Raw genomic sequence first — 18,166 nt, forward strand, 5'->3', positions numbered from 1 at the left:
AACAATTACATTCCTAATTCAATTGCCTAGAACTCCAGTCATTAGCCAAGCAGTCTTCCAAATTAAGACATCCGGTCTCCTCCAATTTTCCACTTAAACCAGAACACAGGAGAATAGATTTGACCAATCAACTTAGGATAAAATTACACATGAAAAGTGATTTACAGTGTATGGAGTAGTAGTTCTACGCTGTATTATGCAAAACCTACGCTACCACTTAGAAGTTTCATGGATTCACAAGCTTCTAGGGAATTACCTCTATATTCTTGATCCAGAATGTAGAAAATGGGTCACGTTTTTAAAATGTGCATTTAGTGATCTTCTTAAATGACTAGAATGTTTACACATTTCCATCTGAGTGATTTAAGGATAATTTCATAAACTCTGAATAGAACTGATATTAAAGATGTCGTGTCTGATACATATTTGGAATCTATATAATACATAATCATAATAAAACTACACACGAGATTCTCAGTTCATATAATTTATTGCAGTTAGCACACAGTTTAAAAATTCACCAACACACCAATAGTACAAAACTAAACAGCATTATAAGTTATTCCCCCCTCAGGAAAATAAAACATACTATGATTGTCAAAGCTAGATGTCAGTCTAAGTTTTAGAACAAAGGAAGAATGTGAACCTAAGAAAAGGAAAAAGCAATCACTCACAATGACCACAAAAAGAAAATCCAAAAGAAAGTCCGTTTTCTCACAGACATTGATTGTCTTCTCTAAATTAATAAAAATTATTTTAACATAAACTGTATTTAAAAAAAACTAGAAACTCTTCAAGTAACTAAAGATAATGCTCCAAGGCCATTTTCACAGCTTTTTTTGTTTGTTTGTTTGCTTTAAATGCCATTACAGCCAAATTAACACACATTTGACCAAATATTTCCAAAACAGTCCAGCAACACACAATGGAGTTTTCCATTCAGTATCTTAAGCACAAAAATAGGCTATGTTTACAGTAGTTAAGGCGATCAAATTTTAAACAAAAGCAATTAAAAAAAAAAAAGGGAAAAACAGCAAACGTTTTCCATGCTACTCCCATAGACCTTATTTGTAAGTGCAAGACAGGAAAACAAACACTGTGCAAAATGCTTTTGCCCTGCGTGCTGGTCATTAAAACCACACGTTGGGCTGCAGCCTCTGCTGCCGCGATACACATAGTCTACTAACCCCCTTCCCCATGTCAATCAAGGCAGTCCAGTCCTTTCAGCCTGGGGCTTTTTCAGTCCATAGAATCTTTTCATGAGTAGGGGGTGAGGGGGTGGAGGGTGGGGGGAGGAAGGGAGGGAGGGTAAGGAAGAAGGGGAGAGAAAGAAAAGGGGAGCAAACAAAAAAAAAAAAAAAGAAAGAAAGAATGACCTATTGTCAATTTGTGCAGTAGTTATTCTAAAAATGCTCAACTGGGTAAATGTGTACACCTAAACTCTGAGCTGGCATGGGTTTTGTGCAATTAGAAGTTTGTTATAAATGCACACTGCACATGCAAATCTTTAAGCCGTTTGTAAACATTTATATTTTCCTTGTTATGTAGCGAAGTTATCAATTTGCAGCTTAAGTTTTTATTCAGCTTAACAGTTTCAACTTAAAGACAGTGGGAAAGTCAATTTAAATTATATAAAATAAAAATAAAAACAGTGCATTTACGTTCTTCATAACACCAGTTTTTTTTTCCAAATGGTGCTATTTTTCTAAGGAAATTAAATAATTTTAAACTCACTTGTTAAAGTTATACAATGCAAACAAAGACAAAAAATATATTGAAACTCATGCATTTCTGTAGCGTTAATATTTACTTTTCAAGACTCAACTAAGAGCATCAACACAACCTGTCAAGTTCTTTGACACCCCCCCAGCCCATGTAATCAATTACAGTATACAATAACAGTAATTCACATTTTTAAACACACAGTTCAACACTGCTGAAGCTGCAATATCCTTTTTCATCCCAAGCAAACCTTCACAAGACAGTGTCCCAGTGACCCCAGTGTACTTGCAGAATTTCTCTCACTGGGAACCGTCAGAAAACCAGAAGTTGCCACAGAAAGTTTTAAGTCAACTGCTTGTTTAAAAATAGATAATCCAGCATTTCAGAAATTTTCCATTTGGGTCTAAAAGCATTCAGGTTTCCAACAGCCAGAAAAGATTCATGCAATTTGAGACATATAAAGAGGCTAATCAAACTGGAGGGAATTTCTACTTGTAAAAAAAATTTGTGGGGGGGCGGCGGGGGGGAAGAGCTCAAGAGACAATGCAGAGTTGACAAATTAAGCCATATGAAAGCATTTTGTGATAGGATGATTTGTTTAAAAGGTTCTTATTGGCTTGCTTCCCCTAGCCCCTCGAAGGAAAAAAAAAACCTCTCTATTCTCTGACTTGCTCTAAAGTTTCTTTTATCAGAATGCTAAATTAGTGAGATTCTCATGCTATTCTAAAGTGCAAAAACAAGTTAATATCCCAACTTTTTAGTTCCAGGAAACAAGACTGCTTTTAGACCGTACCACAACTATATAGAGATCTATTTATATATATATATATATATATATATTATTTATATATATATAAAATTATTTCCAAAGTTCTTGCGAGCTATCTTCTAAGGTCCAGTCTCTGACAGTAGGCAAGCTCAGGGCTTCGCTTTTGACAGACAAGGAGTTCACCAACTCACAGTGGAACTTGCGAATGTGTCTGTACAGGTCTCCGGACTGCGTGAACCTGCGCTCGCACCACTTGCAGGCGTGCGGCTTCTCGCGGGTGTGCACCACGGCGTGGCGGCTCAGGTTGTGCGAGTACTGGAAGCTCTTGCCGCACTGGGTGCACGTGTAGGGCTTCTCCCCCGAGTGAGTCCTCTCGTGGCGCTTGAGGGTGTACATGCAGGAGAAAGTCTTCCCACACAGCGAGCACGTGGGCACGTTGACATCGGTGGCGGGCTTGCTGCGGATCCCGTCCTGCTCGCGGAAGTGCGTGCTCAGGTGGATCTGCAGGATGTGGGGGCTGGGGAAGACCTTGTTGCACAGCGGGCACATGAAGATCTGGCCCGCGGGGCTCAGGATGTTGGAGACGTAGGGCAGCAGGCTGCTCTCCATGCCCCCCTCCACCTGCACGCGCTCGTTCTCCGGGGTCATCATTTCGTCGTCGCTGGCTTTGTCCTCCCGGTCCAGCTCCCTCAAGACCGAGTCCTCCCTCAGCGGAGCCAGATGGGCCGGCTCATACTGTACCCTGTTATTAGTGCTCACACTTTCTTTCACAGTGCTATGTTCCATGTCATAGTCATTAGTGCCAACATCACTCTCATCACAGGAAGCCTCTTTCTCCACCTTCACCTGCACCAGGTTGCTTCTCAGCACGTCCTGTGAAGAGAAATAAGAGCTGTTCAGATTTTCAACTCCTGAAAGGCTGGACTTGACAGACAGGTCCAGCACACAGTCAACATCTGCCGAATCCCTCACGGAGGTGACAGACCTCTGGGACAAAGACTCTGTTGAGCTGCAGGGGCTGGCGACTGTTTTTCCAGCTGCTGTGGCGTGTGGCTCTGCCTCTCCGCCAGCCTGGGGGAGGCCTGCTGAGTCTGAGGGCAATCGCATCCACATGTTCCCAGACTCAGCTGCCAAGTCCCTTTTGCTGGGCAGGATGTTCAATTTTTCATCTTCTCCTTCATCTTCATCACTGGGCAGATCGCCTGCCATGTGGCTGCTGCCATCGGAGAGACTCTCGACTTTGTCGGAACAACTTGAAGCATCTTCCTCCTTTTTGGTGCTGTCTGCCTCCGTGGTGGCTTTCTCTTTCAGCTTCTTTTTGCAGACTTTGACAATGTCATACATGTGGAGATAACTGGCAGCTGCTAGCACGTCTTCAATGGGCAAGTCTTTGAACTGGAGTTTCCCTTCATACATGAATTCAAGCAGGAGAGCGAAAGCGGGGGCTGTAACAATGTCGCTGTTCAGATGAACAATGTCTCTTTTGTCCAGCTGGTCCTTGTAAAAGAGGTGGAAATACATGCTGCATGAAGCCAGTACAGCTCGGTGTGCTCGGAACTGGGCATCTCCCACCAGAACAGTGCAGTCACAAAGAAAACCCTGGTGTCTCTGCTCGCTTAGACACTGCAGCAAATGTCTACTATGGTCTGGAAACTCCATACTGTCTTCATAACCTGGGAAGAGAGGAATTTCACGTTAGATCCTGGTCAGGAACAACTTTTCAGCACCCTAGTCCCCATATAAAAAAATAATTCCGCTTTGGCCGCCGAGGTACATGTCCCTGAATTTTAATCAGGCTTATGACTCAAGCACTACCAAATCACACGCACAAGACCTAAATGCGAGAAGAAAAATGGACACTTTGAGAACTTCCTTACCCCAGCCAAACCGTCTCTGATGTATCTCCACTTTCCCTGAACTTTTAGTCAAGTCTGAAAAGCCTTCATTTAACTACAGTTTCTTACTAAGAAGAATTTAGATGGCTCTCAGAAGAAATTTAATTAACTCTACTCGTCAAATTATGTCTTGCAAAACCTACAAAACAGCTTTCATTTCAGAGAGAACAGCTCATATAATGAACAAAGAAAAGTCCCAAACATATTCTGGAAGATTGAAGAAAACTTGTTCAAACATCCTTTTTTCTCTTACTACTTTTGATACTGAACTGTACTTAGAAAGCACAGTTTAAACACACACACATTTGGCTGAATCAAGAAAAAAAAAATGAAATCGCATAATTAGTCCAGAAATTAGCAAACAACTTACTTTTAAAGTCAGAGTGTTACAACAACAAAAGCCCTGCATATAAAAACAGATGTTAATGCCTTAAGATTTGCAGGTATAGCACACATGTACGAGATCAGAAGGAACTACACCAACAGATGGAAAAGATCATCTTTACTATGCACAAATCCAAAGATTTTTTTTTTAAATGAACTGAGAAAAAAAATGGTTATATTTCTTTGTGGAATCTGTACTTCTAGAATATTAGGAACCAGAGGGGCTTTATTTAACTCTGAAAATTCTCATCTAAACTTTGATCGGTTGCAAGGCAAAATGAGTTCCATATTAAAATTATTAATTCAAGCTTTTTAAAATAAAGGCATACCACTCTTAAATAAAATTCAAAAGCTTTTACAGGTTCGACATTAAAAAAAAAAAGCCTTTCTAGAAAAAGAAACTAATTTTTTTTTTTTTTCTGGCTCTGCCTTACCTCAGTCAACAGAAAATACTTTGTTTCAACATAACTTGATATATTTTGTTTTCCCACTAGCTTCTATTCTTTCAAATATGCACCGTTGCCCTTGTTCTCTGGTGAGGGAGGGTGAGACGGAGGGAGAGGAAAGGCAAAGATGTGCAAAGGGTCAGAATTCAACTACAGGGGGTGAAGTCCGTAAGATGAAGAAACCCCACTTCCCCTCCCTGTGACCAGCAGCCAGGCTCCACGCCACCCATCTCAGCAAGTGCATTTTGGGAACGGATAGACTTAATATTCAGAAATTGCTTCCCTCCTTCTTCTACACTTTGCCCAAGATAGACTAAAACTTTCATCCTAACCCCAAACACATTCTGCAAGATGCCACTGCTAGAATAGAACTAAGATTTACAATACAATCACTTTAAGTGCTCCACAGCTAACATCAATCCTAATCCTTGAGAGGGCTAAAAATAAAGATTGGAGGGCAGCTCACAAGGTAGCCGTGATCAAATTAGGAGGCTGAGAGGACAGAGAGGGACGAAGAAGGAAGCTTATAAACATCTGATCCAGCTGACTGTGGCCATATGGCAGCTGCTGCCCAGATAAAGAGATTAAGAATAGAGGAGTGCGATTACAGCTGTCTGGCCAATTCAGTCAGCTCAAATCTACAAGTTCTAAATTAGTCGCTAACACAAAAACTCCTGCAAATAATTATTGTTATGCTGAAATAAAAGATCTCTTAAATATATATTTGAAAGAGAAATGAGGAAACCAGTCAAACTATTCTCCTGGGGACAAAAGTTTGGGTTTTTTTTTTTTTCCTTCTTAAAAAATCTTCAGTTTCAAAAGCACTACAGCTGCATGTTTCAGTAGTGCTGCTGAATGTTTTGAAGAATAAAGTTTCACAGTGGAATTAATTACACAACAATCTAGCTTCTTAACTAGAATAATCTTCTCATATAAGTTTGAATGCTGGATTCCAGACAGTTTACTATTTCTCCCCCACCTCCAAAGCAAAAGGAATCTCAATAGCAGTGAACAACAACAACAAAAAAACCCCATTTTAATCCAAAGTGATCTCAAAAAGCAATATTTCAAAGCCTTTCTTAACATTTCAAAACTTGAAATATTTTTGTGTATTAAAGTTATTTACTCGCTCAAGTAAAAGGGATAAAAATTAAAACTAAACAAGCTCGAGACTTTTAACTCCAGTAAGATGCTCATTTAATACTCAATTTCATATATTATTCCTAAACTGGGTTAGAAAAGTAATGTGATTTTTTTTTTTAAATCAAATAAACAAAACACCAAAACAGAAATATGCTCCATCTAATCTCCTGCTACTCCTACCTTTAGGACACATAAACCTGATTAAGTCCTTTCCTCTGAGTCTTGCTGGCTCCAGGTCTGTTACATCGGTGGAAAAAAAGCAGACTAAGAGAGACAGATGCAAAGTGGAGATGATGTTGGAGAGGAATGAGATACCTTCTCCACCACAGATCCGCACACACTAACTCCCTGTCTGTGTGTTAGAATAAAAGGCTGAGGGATGGCAGGCTGTCAGCTGCTCTGACATCATGTTCAGATGGAAATGCTACCTCCAGCTGTGCTCCTTTTAATGCCATATGCTACTCCTCTACACTCCTGCCACCAGCTTTTTCTTAGGAGAACTTTTCTCTTCTGTTAGTATAAACAAAATACTTCAAAGTCTTCCTTTTTTTCCAAACTTTCTAACAGAAGAAATTGAAAAACTCAGCATATGGAGTTCTACTGTATTTATGGAATAGCAACACTTCTGTCTTAAGTTGGTGGACTGGCTTACATGCTGACAGCACACTCAAGCCACGGTGCTATTCAGGAAATCCAGATTCACTTTTATTTAACTCCAACGTTTAGTTTCAAAGGCAGTTTGAGGATATTTTGAAACCAACCCATTTGACATCTCCAGTCCCATTTCAACATTATTACCGCACTTTTTTTTTCTGCTAAGATAATGGTATACATGCCTCAGAAATGCTGGCAGACTTATTCAGAACTATTACTTCTGCCTGGGTCACCTTATTATCTCACTCTTATTTAACTACTTATCTCCAGCCACCTTCTTGGTAAAAATTCTCACACTGCCACAGTGAATGCAAATTTCAATTCTCGGTACCAACAAGCTGAAACTGCACTTTCTGAAATCCTGGAAAGTACTTCAGTTCAATGATACCAATTAATAAACTGATACAACCTGCTACAGCCACTTACAATGAATGCTGCACTTGCCTATCTGGTATTTCTGCTCAGAAAAAGCTGAACCTTGCCTTCCCCTTGATCTGTGTCCCGTAACAATCTTTTTTGGGGGTCACTCTGTAATGTTTATGAACAGAAGAAAATCTTTCAGAGGGAAAGGGGGGTACAAAAGCCAGGTCTAGTAAGTTGGGGAACTTTTTAGTTGGAGTTCATGGGTCTTTTCTAATGGCTGATGAAAGTGTAATGTAACCCCGGCTGGGCTGGCCGGGCTGACCAGTGCAGGGTGCTGCGACATCTATGAATGTCAAATGCATCTCCACAGACTCTTGGGAGGGTGAGGAATAGAAAAGGAGCTGGGCCCTGAGGCACCAGCGTCCCAGCCCAGGTGATAACCACTCCGTTCCCATTAGAAAGCCGTGGCAGAGAGTTAAAGAGTAACAAAACCCAACGACTCTGTCCTGTCCTCCTCGCTTTCCCTAAGTCACAGACCTAACTTTCTCTAACTTCGCAGGGAATGACATAATTATGAATGCCTCTCTGGAAGGCACTCTTTGGAAATAAATTTCTTCCCAGCCACATAACCTATTCTGCACAAACGCCCTCGCCCCATTCCAATATATCAGGCATTAATCACCCCATTTACCCAGTGGGGTGGGGGGTGAGTGACAGTTTAATGAGTCCCAAGCACCGCAATGGGCCAGCGACTCCCACTCCACAAATCAACCCCTTCACGTCTTGCTACCGCGGACCCATAGAGGGTTTTTTTTGGGGGGGGGGGGTGCCGAGTGGGGAGTGGGGCAGAAATGCAAATGTTGACTTAGTTCGCTGTGCATAAAACGCACGGGGAAAGAGGAAGGTTAAAACCACAGGGAAGGAGGTGGAGGGCGTAGAGCCGGTGCAGCAGGAAAACACCTCAAACAACAGACGAGAAAACAGACCCGGGTCACGGCAACAACAAAAGAAAAGTCGTAAGAAGAAGCCGGCGGGAGGAGGGTGGTTGCTACCGCTCCCCCGACGCCACAGCGCGCGAGCCCCCGGGGCCTCCGGGCAACTGCACCAGCCCGGGAGGGGCCCCCTCCCCCGCGGCCCCCTCCCCCCGGGCGCCACTGCAGCTGCACCGGTCCCCGGAGCCGCGGCCGTCCCGGGCGCCACTGCAGCTGCGGCGGTTCCCAAGCCCCCTCCCCCAGCCCGCCGCCCTCCGCACCCGAGAGGCGCCGCCACAGCTGCACCGGCCGGGAGCCCGCCCCGCGCCGCAGCTGCACCGGCCCGGGGTGTGGGGGGGGCGCGGCGCAGAGCCGGCGAGCCCGCACCCCGCCCGACCCCGCAGCTGCAGCGGCCCCGTCCCCGCGCCCGGGCCTCCCGCAGCTGCGCCGCCCCCCGCCGCCCCAACAGCTCCAACCACACAAACTAACTCCACTCGCGGGGGCGCCCCCGGCCCGGCCCGCCCTCCGCCCGCGCTGCCCCGCCGGCCGCGGCCGCACAGCTGGCGCCCCCCGCCCGCCAGGGGGCCGGGAGCGGAGAGGACGCCGGGGCAGGGGCCGGGGGCCGGCGCCGGGACTCACACGGAGCGGCCCTAAGTCACTGCGTCCCCGCCGCCGCCGCCGCCGCGTCCTCCGCCTCCTCCTCCTCCTCCTCCTCCCGGCCGCCGCCGCCGCCGGACTTGGTGGGCTTCCTCCTCCTCTTGCCCCCCTCCCTCCCGGCCCCCCCACCCCCCAATCCCGGCTCCGTCGCCCGCTCCCCCCCGCCCCTCCCTCCCACCCACCCCCGCTGGCAGCCGGAGGAGCGCGGCGGAGCGAAGAGGGCCCCACTCTCAACGGCTCCCCATGGCAGCAGCCCAGCGGCGGCCGCAGCCTGCCAGACACAGCGAGGGAGCGAGCGAGGGAGCGAGCGCGGAGCCGCCGGGCCGGGTGGGGGGGTGGGGGGCGGGGGACGGGGGAGGGGGAGGGGAGGGGGCGGGAGGACGCACCACGCACGCACGCGGCGGCGCCGGCCAGATGTTCCCCCCCGCCTCGGCCCGCCCCTCTCCTCCTCCTGCCTCCCTCCCTCCGGGCGCTGGGCTCCTGCGATTGACCGAAAGCGGCTGGACCGGCGCTCCCCGCCCGCCCCCAGCCCTCAGCCTCCTCCAATAGGAGGGCGGCTTTTCAGGAAGGCGGAGGGGGTGGTGGGCAATCGTCGGACTGACAGGGGGGCTCGGCCAATGGGAGAGGCGAGCCGGAGCTACCGCCTGCGCGTGCCAATCGCAGGCGGCAACTGTTGGGGTGGGCGGGGCCCCGGGCAGGCGGGGGCCGGTAGCGAAGCGGCGCGGGGCGGAGTCCTCGGGCGCAGCGGCGGTGGCAGCAGCGGCGCCCCTCTGGGTGACTTGGCCGTGAGAAAGTGAAAGGAGCCCGCAGGCGGCGGCGACAGCTGCGCTGGGAGGGGCTTGTTTCCAGGCTCTGAGGCCCCGCGCACTCTGGGGGTTCGGAGCAAGCTTCTCCGTGTGCTCCGTGACAACCGTAAATACACTTTTAAACGTAGTAGGGCTTGGCTGCTCCAAGTTGCGCAGGTGTCCTCGGGAGGCGGTGCACCCGGGGACACACACGACTCGAGTCCGGCATTAGGTGGCTCCCTCCCGTGGGCGTGACGACGCCCAGGTCCTCGCCTGCCCGAGCGCAGGAGAACAGGACTAAGGAACGACCTTGCTGCGTGCTGCGGGGTCCGGTCCAGGTGCACATCGGGGCGCCGGGGACGCGAGCAACTCAAGAGAGGCTCGGAGTCTGGCCGTCGTTCCGGTGTCGTCATGTCACCGGCGGGGCAGAGCGCCTGCTTTTCTCGCAGAGCCCTCACGTCCCATACGTACTTACACTGTTATAAGACATCCCCAAATGACCAAATTTTAGAGTATTACAGTAAAATTGATACTTGTAGATGCCTTAGCTAATTCCTTAATTGGTACGTATCTAGCCACAACTTTAAACTACCAAGGGAAGATGTAAGACGGTTGTGTCGCTTTTTTCTCCCTTCGAATAAACTTTTTACTCGGTACCTGTTCTTTGCTACTAAACTGTGTTAATCACCGCCAAAGCCACGAAGAAATGTAGAAATGTTTGCCCTTAAGAAATTGGAAATCTTATTGAGGCAAGAATTACAAGGGAAAAGTTGGCTTACAAGCGGGGAAAAAAAATGATTCAAGAAAATAAAATCGAAAACTGCATAGTGAGGAAGTCAGGACACTAGTAATTGTCTAATGAAATGTGTTTATTCTTTGCTAACCGAACCCGGACTGGCAAGCCTGTTGCTAACCAACTTGCCAGGAGACCTTTCAACTGGGCAAAATGTGCTTTCACTTTGTTCCAGGTCAAATGGGTAAAGTAAGTTGAAGGTATTGTGTGAGCAAATCAGACATGTTGAATTGCTAATGAAGTAAAAACAGGAGCACACAAAATTCCTGGAACTGAAATGGCATTGGAATATCCTGTTAGAAACAGTAGTGATGTTCTCTCCTCTTTGTTCAATTCTTCTATGCCCTCAGGATTGATCACTGGATCAAGGCTATCTTATGGTAACTGGAGTTTTTTATAACATGAAGTCTATTGTTATATCTGTGCTTTTGATGGATTCTAGGTCTTTTCAGTCTTTTGGTACAAGGCCCAATTTCAGTCTGACCTGTTGCAAGTTAGAGTAATTTATAAATGTTATTGTTGAGTGAAACACCCACAGACACATACACACACACACACACACACACACACACAAATGTAAAAAGGGGTTACATGTTTCACCAAAAAATTTAGGGGGAAAAATGTTTGCATTCTCAAAGCTGTTTTTCACTTACTAAAAGTTGAAAATAAGGAAGGTGACAGATCCTGGGTGAATAGACAAAGTAATTGATAGGGTTGGGATATTAAACAGCTAATTCATGAGAAAATTAGAACATTCAGATTATTCGCAAAAAAGCTTAGAAACTCAGCTCTGTGGCATCTAGAGCCAAGTTGAAGTTCTAATAAAAGGTTTTACAGAATGTACCTACAAGTATTTAATAGAATAACAGCCCCAGAGATGTGGAGGAGGAGACACTGATACATCAGAAGTTGTAACCATTGTATTTTTCTTCTAATGGTCATTACTGGAATCCATTTTGAGAACTGAGTTGTGTGGCCGGGAAATACAGATTAAATGGATATTTAAGGAAGCAAGTATGTCGCCCCTCAATTGCTACAACCATTTTATCCCTGGTTCCTGGTGTGACTGTATCTTCTCTGCCCTTTTTCATATTAAAAAAATTTTGAGTCTCTGACTTTATTTTAAACTATCTTATAAATGTATTGCACAAATGATAGTGATACTTTTAATCCTTTGGAAAGTCATCACCATACAAATTGTAAACAAAATAAGCCCGATATCAGAGATGTCATGATACAGAATGATTCCTATTTTTATTCAACACCCATTGGAACCATGGAAGGTAATAAGTCAGAATCTAAGTAACCCCCTCAAGTAAGTTCCTCAAAGTAGGGTCTGTTTACCACCATACAACAAGCTTAGCAAATTACCATGATACAAAGCTATTTGACTGAGTTGGTTTTTTGTTGTGTTTTGTTTTTTAGCCAGTAATCTGTTTTTCTCCCACAGTGGGGAAAAAAAGGGCAAAAAGTACAGACTCTAAGCTATCAGAAAAATATACCATTGCTTTCTCTGTGGAGGTACAGTTCCAATTAATCCATGCTTTTCCAGGAGTCCTGAAATTAAAAGTGATACAAGTGAATCTTTCTTGCCAGGAAACAGGTTTTATATTTTAATAACACGTACATTTTGACCAATAACAGTTTAACAGTATAAAATGTTGATGGACCAAATAAAATTTAATTTCATAAGCAACTCCATAAAATGAATGTCTGACTCTTAAATGTCAACCACAAGTCAAATCTCAGAAAAACATCAGTGTTTTCATTACACTTTATGCAATAGGTCACACTGAAAAAGTTATCTCTGAAATTAGTTATTGAATATTGACTTTTTATAAACTTACCAATTTCATGTATAACTGGAAGTTTTCCTTAAAAACTTAGGGAGGCAAACAATAATAAAAGACAAGGTGTTCTAAGATAAAATACTGTAAAATGTAACAATATGTGTTTGGAGGTTAACCTGATTTTGAATCTAGAGAGAAAAAAACACACTACAATGAAAAGTTTGTTCCAGCTTCTATTAAGGCCACTCTTTTTCAGTATCATAGCATACATGAAACTCTATTAACTTATTTAGATTTTTCCTCCCCTCTGTGTCTCTCTCTGTCTTCTGGCTTTTAGAAATGAATGGGTGGATATGGCCTGTAGGGAGGGGGCGAACACAGAAACACAGCTGAGACAACGATGATTAAAAAAACAAAAAAAAGAATAAATGAACAAACTAGAATACATGCCACAATAATGAAATAGACAGGAAGCATATTCTGTACCCCAGGTTCTTAAAAATACGTGTATTTATAATTCTGCAAAGCATATTATATACCACATCATTCCCTAGGTTATAAATTCTGTGATACTTGAATCTATTTATTAAATTCCTAAACTATGGTAAGTCCTAAAACAGAGGTAATTCAGCCTGATTCTCAGCCCTAAAGACAGAACTAATGTTATCATAAACTCCTGAAAAGAGGCCCTTAGCAGATTTGTGCAGAGCATTGGGGTGCACCCCTAGACTGAAGGCATAATGAGCTGACACCAGCAATTCAAACCTGTTGAGGGTTAAAGGCAGGGAGGAGCAAAAAATAGAATCTTTCCAGAACTGTCTTTCCTGTGTAGTCAGTTTTCAGTTGCTTACTGTAAATCAGTGCTTTTACAGACTGCATAATGGCTGAAGGAGGCCAATAAGTCAGGCTTGGTTGGTATCAAGACTGCCCACTTCAGAGAATTTAGGAAGCCACAAAGAGGTATTTCAGTAGCCACTCAACCCACCCCCACCATCACTACCACCATTTCTTTCTCTCTCCTCTCCATCTTCTCCAGTCGCCCCCATAAAATGCGTTATACCTTATGGTATATGGAAGGAAAAAAATGCACACAGTGATGCTTTTTATGGTTAACTTTGTGCTATGAATATATTCATCATTCACTTTGTGTATAATCCCAGGCAACTTTGGAACCCCTGGCTGGCTCTCTTCCTTGAACCACAGAATGCCTTCCTGTCATCCACTGATGGGAGTTCAATCAGTTAAAAATTATTTAAAGGCTATCCTAAACAAAACAAATTTGTACAGACAATTCGACCATCCTTGAAAATCACACGCCTCCAAAAACCAGATGTTGAAGTTAATCTGTTGTGTTGAAGATTGCATTAATTTGGATAATTAAAAGGTGCATTTATTTCATCTGTGGGCTCTTTTAGATTTAATTTTTAAAATAATCTAACTAAATATATGACCTTTCCAGATGAGTAAGTTCTGTTAAAGAAAGTTTACTATGAACCTGTGATATTCACGCCCCCTTTTTTCAATAGTGTAAGTCTTTAAGGGATATTGATCATTCTAAAATTATGTGAAATATATAGGAAATAGAAGTAGTTTGTTTTGTTCAAAATGAAAGAATAGCACTTCTAGATATTTAAATGCTAATATGTTGAGTTGCTTAAATTGGGGTTTGTAGAAATTTGGGGTGCAAATAAACTTAGAAAAGGTGAAGCAAAGAGAACAAGCGAGATTACCAGTAGATATTGACACTGCATACCTATGTCAGGTGCTCTGCTTCTCACCAACAGACAGAACCATTGTCTATCCGCCTGCATTCCCGTACAGGGAGAGGTTTTTGCATTTCTTTTATGCTTGCTCCACTACTGAATGCAGTACCTGCTTGGACTTTAAACCAGCAGAAAGGAAAATGATACATCTAGAAATTATTTACTGAGAACTTACCAATGCATTGGAGAAATAGGGAACTGCATTATCATGGTTCTTGTGAAATTTCCACATGTGCTAGGTACCAACAATACATGAAATGATATCATTTCCCCTTATATTTGTAACTTCATTATGTGTAAATGTCATTATGAACCCACTGGATAAAGATAAATTTCATTTTTTTTCCAGTGGCTAATATATTGCTGGTGCCTAATAAATGTTTACCAACCCCAACTACGGTAAGAATATAAAATTGTCTTAATGAAAGTCTTTGGTTATAAAGAAATTCTATAAATTTAACACAAAAGTCTCGATACATACCAAATTCAAACTATTCCCAGTAAAAAGAGCAGACAGAAGGTTAAATCTCACTCCAGAAATTTACTTCGCCCTTAGTGATAACATGCAACTCAGGAAGTTACTTCCCTTACAAAGAACTAGCATTTATGCTTAAGACTAAAATGATTATTTTTAAAGTACCCATTTTACAATGCAAATGTGTATCTAAATTAAACTCAGTAAAAATAAGCATTTTAAATTGAAGCTGCAGTAATAGCTTTATGGGAGACAATAGGAAAAGTGGTTCTTGAATATGAACTCAGAGAAAACACGTTTCAGATTCCTTCTAGGGGTCCTGAAGCTTTCTTTGTTCTCTGTGTCTATACATTAATATATTGGCACACGTTTAACTGAGAACCCATTGCTCTGAAATCGTTTTACAAAACTGAGGCTGTGCAGCAAGGTCATATTAAAAAAAAGGTTGGGGAAAAAAAAGAGCTGACAAGTGGTCTCCAATGGCAAGCCATGCCTTAGCACTTGGAATACAGGACAGATGCAGGAACACAGGCTCCCTGCGACACACCAGCAACAAGAGACCGTGTAACAAAGACACATGCACAATAGGGCATTTTGGACAGAGACAAATGACAGATGGAGAAGAGCAATATAAGGGACAATAGCTTTCCAGGGGAGGGGAAGGGCTCAAAAGAACAGTGAGAAGATGGTGACGGTATAAAAGAAGGATAATTGAAGAGAAGCAAGGAGAAAGAAGGATACCAATGGGACGTGGTCTGTGGTCGAGGCCGTGGTGGCAGAGCTGGTGGTGGCAGCAGCCAGGTGAACACAGCAGAGGTGTTAGTCCTCCTTCCTGGCTCTGCTGATGTGTGCCACTATTTTTTGTCAAACCATGTCTTGCGAATTATTCTTAAATAATGCTTCATGAAATAGCTAGCCCCAAAGTAAAGAGGAGTGAAATATACTCAGCATTTAACTCTTTCCAGACATGACATTGCCACAGTAAGGGCAATTGTGCGTGTGTGCATGTGTGCGTGTGTGTGTGTGTGTGTGTGTGTGTGTGTGGTGTGCATGGGCACCGAGGTCACTAGCTTGGCTGGTTTTTCTGGTAAGACCTGCTTGATATAAAGTAGATTTTTCTTAATATAGAGTCAGGGTTTCATAGCACACTCAATAAGTAGTTTTAGATTGACTTTATAGGGAAATTGTGGGAATATATTGACATTTCATTGAGGACTATGAACTATTTGTTAACCTAACTCATCACGTTTCGGAAATAAATTCATTCATTCAGTAGTCACCGAACCCCTAACTTACACAGGACCTGGTACTAGGCGCATTAGCCTCTGTACAAAACATCTGGCCTGGCTCATAGGTAGGTGAATGAATTAGCATTGGAAAGAAAAACTACTGTGATAAAGTGAACCAGGAAAATTCCTATTACCAAAGATACTGACTCTATTTTTGGTTTCCTGTCTTCCTTGATGGGATAGAAGTTCCATCAGGATGGGGATTTTTTCTATGATATTAATAGCTATATCCTTAGCATTGAGAATGATGCTTGGCACATGAGCATTCAAGAAATAGGAATCCTTATAGGAAGGAAGGGAGGGAAGGAGAGATGGAAAGAAGGAAGGAAGGAGGGTGGAAGGGAAGGAAAAGAAGGGAAGAGAAGAAGGGAGATATGGAAAGAAATAACTTATATTTTTGCATTTTTCCAGAGGCTGGAGGGAATAGAAGTGCTTTACGTGTTCAACTGCTCCCTTCAAACTTGGAACAAAGTGAGATGTAGAGCTTATAATGTAGACTGCCAGAAAAGTGTCCACTTACTTTCTTAGGGGTACTCTGACCCAACATAGAAATATCCCAGATGGACACGGTAGAGACTCCATTCATGGTAGAATCATAGCAATTCTCTGGTATATGTAAAGAGTATTTCATCCTGGAGACATTTGGGAGATTTTATTCCTCAAAACACCTCTCATAGTCATAAAATGTTGTTATTTTCATTACTTGGAGGAGAGTATTGAAATGGAATGGTTAAGGGACTTGTCCAAGGCCCCCCCGATTAGGATTGGTGAGCTGCAGTTAGTTCATGATCAATTCACTAAATCATTGTTCTTCGGATATTTAGGCCACTCTGAAACTAGAAGAAAAAACTCAATTGCTTCTAAACAAATTAGAATCTGGCATGCTTTGAAAACATACAGCCATTCAGGTCTTTATCCTTAAGGAAAAAGTCCATGATCTCAATTGAGCCACGCAGACAAGCTAAAAAATATAATGAAAGGGATTATTCCTGACTTTTCAAGTGTAGCTTCAACTAAAGACATATGCCATTGGTGGATATAAATGAAGACGCCTCCAAGCAGAAGATGTTTTCTCTCTCTGTAGATCCTAGTAAGACAGTAGGGTCCTAACAGCAGTAAATCTGGTGCAGAGGAATTGATAGAATTGTATATATGGGTGCATCCGGTGACGGTGAGAGATAAAAGATTATATTTTCATTTGCATGGTTTGCTGGGTTTTATTTGGCAGATATAATAACACAGGCTTCGCAGAGCCCATAAAACAAAGTGAGAACAGCAGCTCATTTGGTGGCAGAATGTAGTGGTTATAGCTAAAGGGCTTACATAATTCATCTCAAACCCTTATGCCTATATTTATTGTTGTTTAAATGAAAATTAAACTCTCACAGCCATAAGGAGAGATCTGGTCAGACATTTGATTGAGATCCTTTCTTCTTACACAGCTTCCGAGTTGATCAGTCTGTGACATTTAAAAACAGCTACAGAAATACCCAAGCATGAGCATACTTTACCTAAGCCCATTAGTCCTTCATTCCTCCAATCCTGCTTTTCTAAACAACTCTAAAACTCCTGTGGAATGAGAGTGAGTGTAGAGAGAAGTCCTGATCCTCATTCTGCCTTGGAATTTCTAGTGAGATGCAGAGCAACCATAAGCTATGGGTAAGAGATGATATTTAGCATTCAGATAACATTTAGTACAAGAGAATACTTTGGGGGCGCTGGAGGGACCATACGAAAGGACCCAGGCATGTGATATTGGCCCAAACCATTTCACACAAGTAGAGTCTCTTTTAGTATTATTAAAAGCGTTTCTAGTATATCACATTGCTAAAAGAAGATGTTTAAGTTTGTGATTTTTAATCACTTTATTTTTATAAGAGTGAAAATTTTGACTCTCAAGTGTGACTGCTCAAGACTATGGATGTTGCTATTTTGGGGGAGGAATTTTTTTTTAAAAGAATCAGACCTGAAATATAGTTTGTTAAACAGAGATCTTTACCACAGTATTAAATGCACATCTGGACAAGATTTTAAAATATCAATGATTATCGCACCAATTTAGTGAAAATGGAATTATATGGCTTACAGATCTCATGGAAGAAACATAATATTAATATAAAAACATATATTTTATAATGTTAGTCAAAATTAACATTAATATTATATAGCAATGTTTAAAATTTCTGGGCTATTGTAATTATTTGTAATTAAAGTAGCCTTAAAACAAAAGCAATAAATTAACATTTAATTTCTTTAAATGACCAGCA

At 42.8% G+C, this 18,166-nt stretch overlaps 1 protein-coding gene across 3 annotated transcripts; it reads right to left on the minus strand.

Annotated features, from left to right (window-relative positions):
- Nucleotides 1-471: 471 nt before the first annotated feature.
- Nucleotides 472-9,094, minus strand: ZBTB18 (zinc finger and BTB domain containing 18). Of its 3 annotated transcripts, XM_069484539.1 has the most exons (3): nt 6,540-6,552; nt 2,791-4,164; nt 2,602-2,758 (listed from the first exon to the last, which is right to left on the minus strand). In XM_069484539.1, exons 1-3 carry the CDS (start codon nt 6,550-6,552, stop codon nt 2,679-2,681), a joined length of 1,467 nt encoding a protein of 488 aa, XP_069340640.1. In that variant the 3' UTR covers nt 2,602-2,678. The 3 variants fall into 3 exon arrangements, with proteins under 3 accessions (XP_069340638.1, XP_069340639.1, XP_069340640.1); XM_069484537.1 differs by having other exon boundaries at nt 472-4,164; nt 6,540-8,119; XM_069484538.1 differs by lacking the exon at nt 6,540-6,552 and adding an exon at nt 8,989-9,094 and having other exon boundaries at nt 2,582-4,164.
- Nucleotides 9,095-18,166: the final 9,072 nt, after the last annotated feature.

The sequence above is a fragment of the Eulemur rufifrons genome, chromosome 11, assembly GCF_041146395.1.
Source record: "Eulemur rufifrons isolate Redbay chromosome 11, OSU_ERuf_1, whole genome shotgun sequence".
NCBI classification, from domain to species: Eukaryota; Metazoa; Chordata; class Mammalia; order Primates; family Lemuridae; genus Eulemur; species Eulemur rufifrons.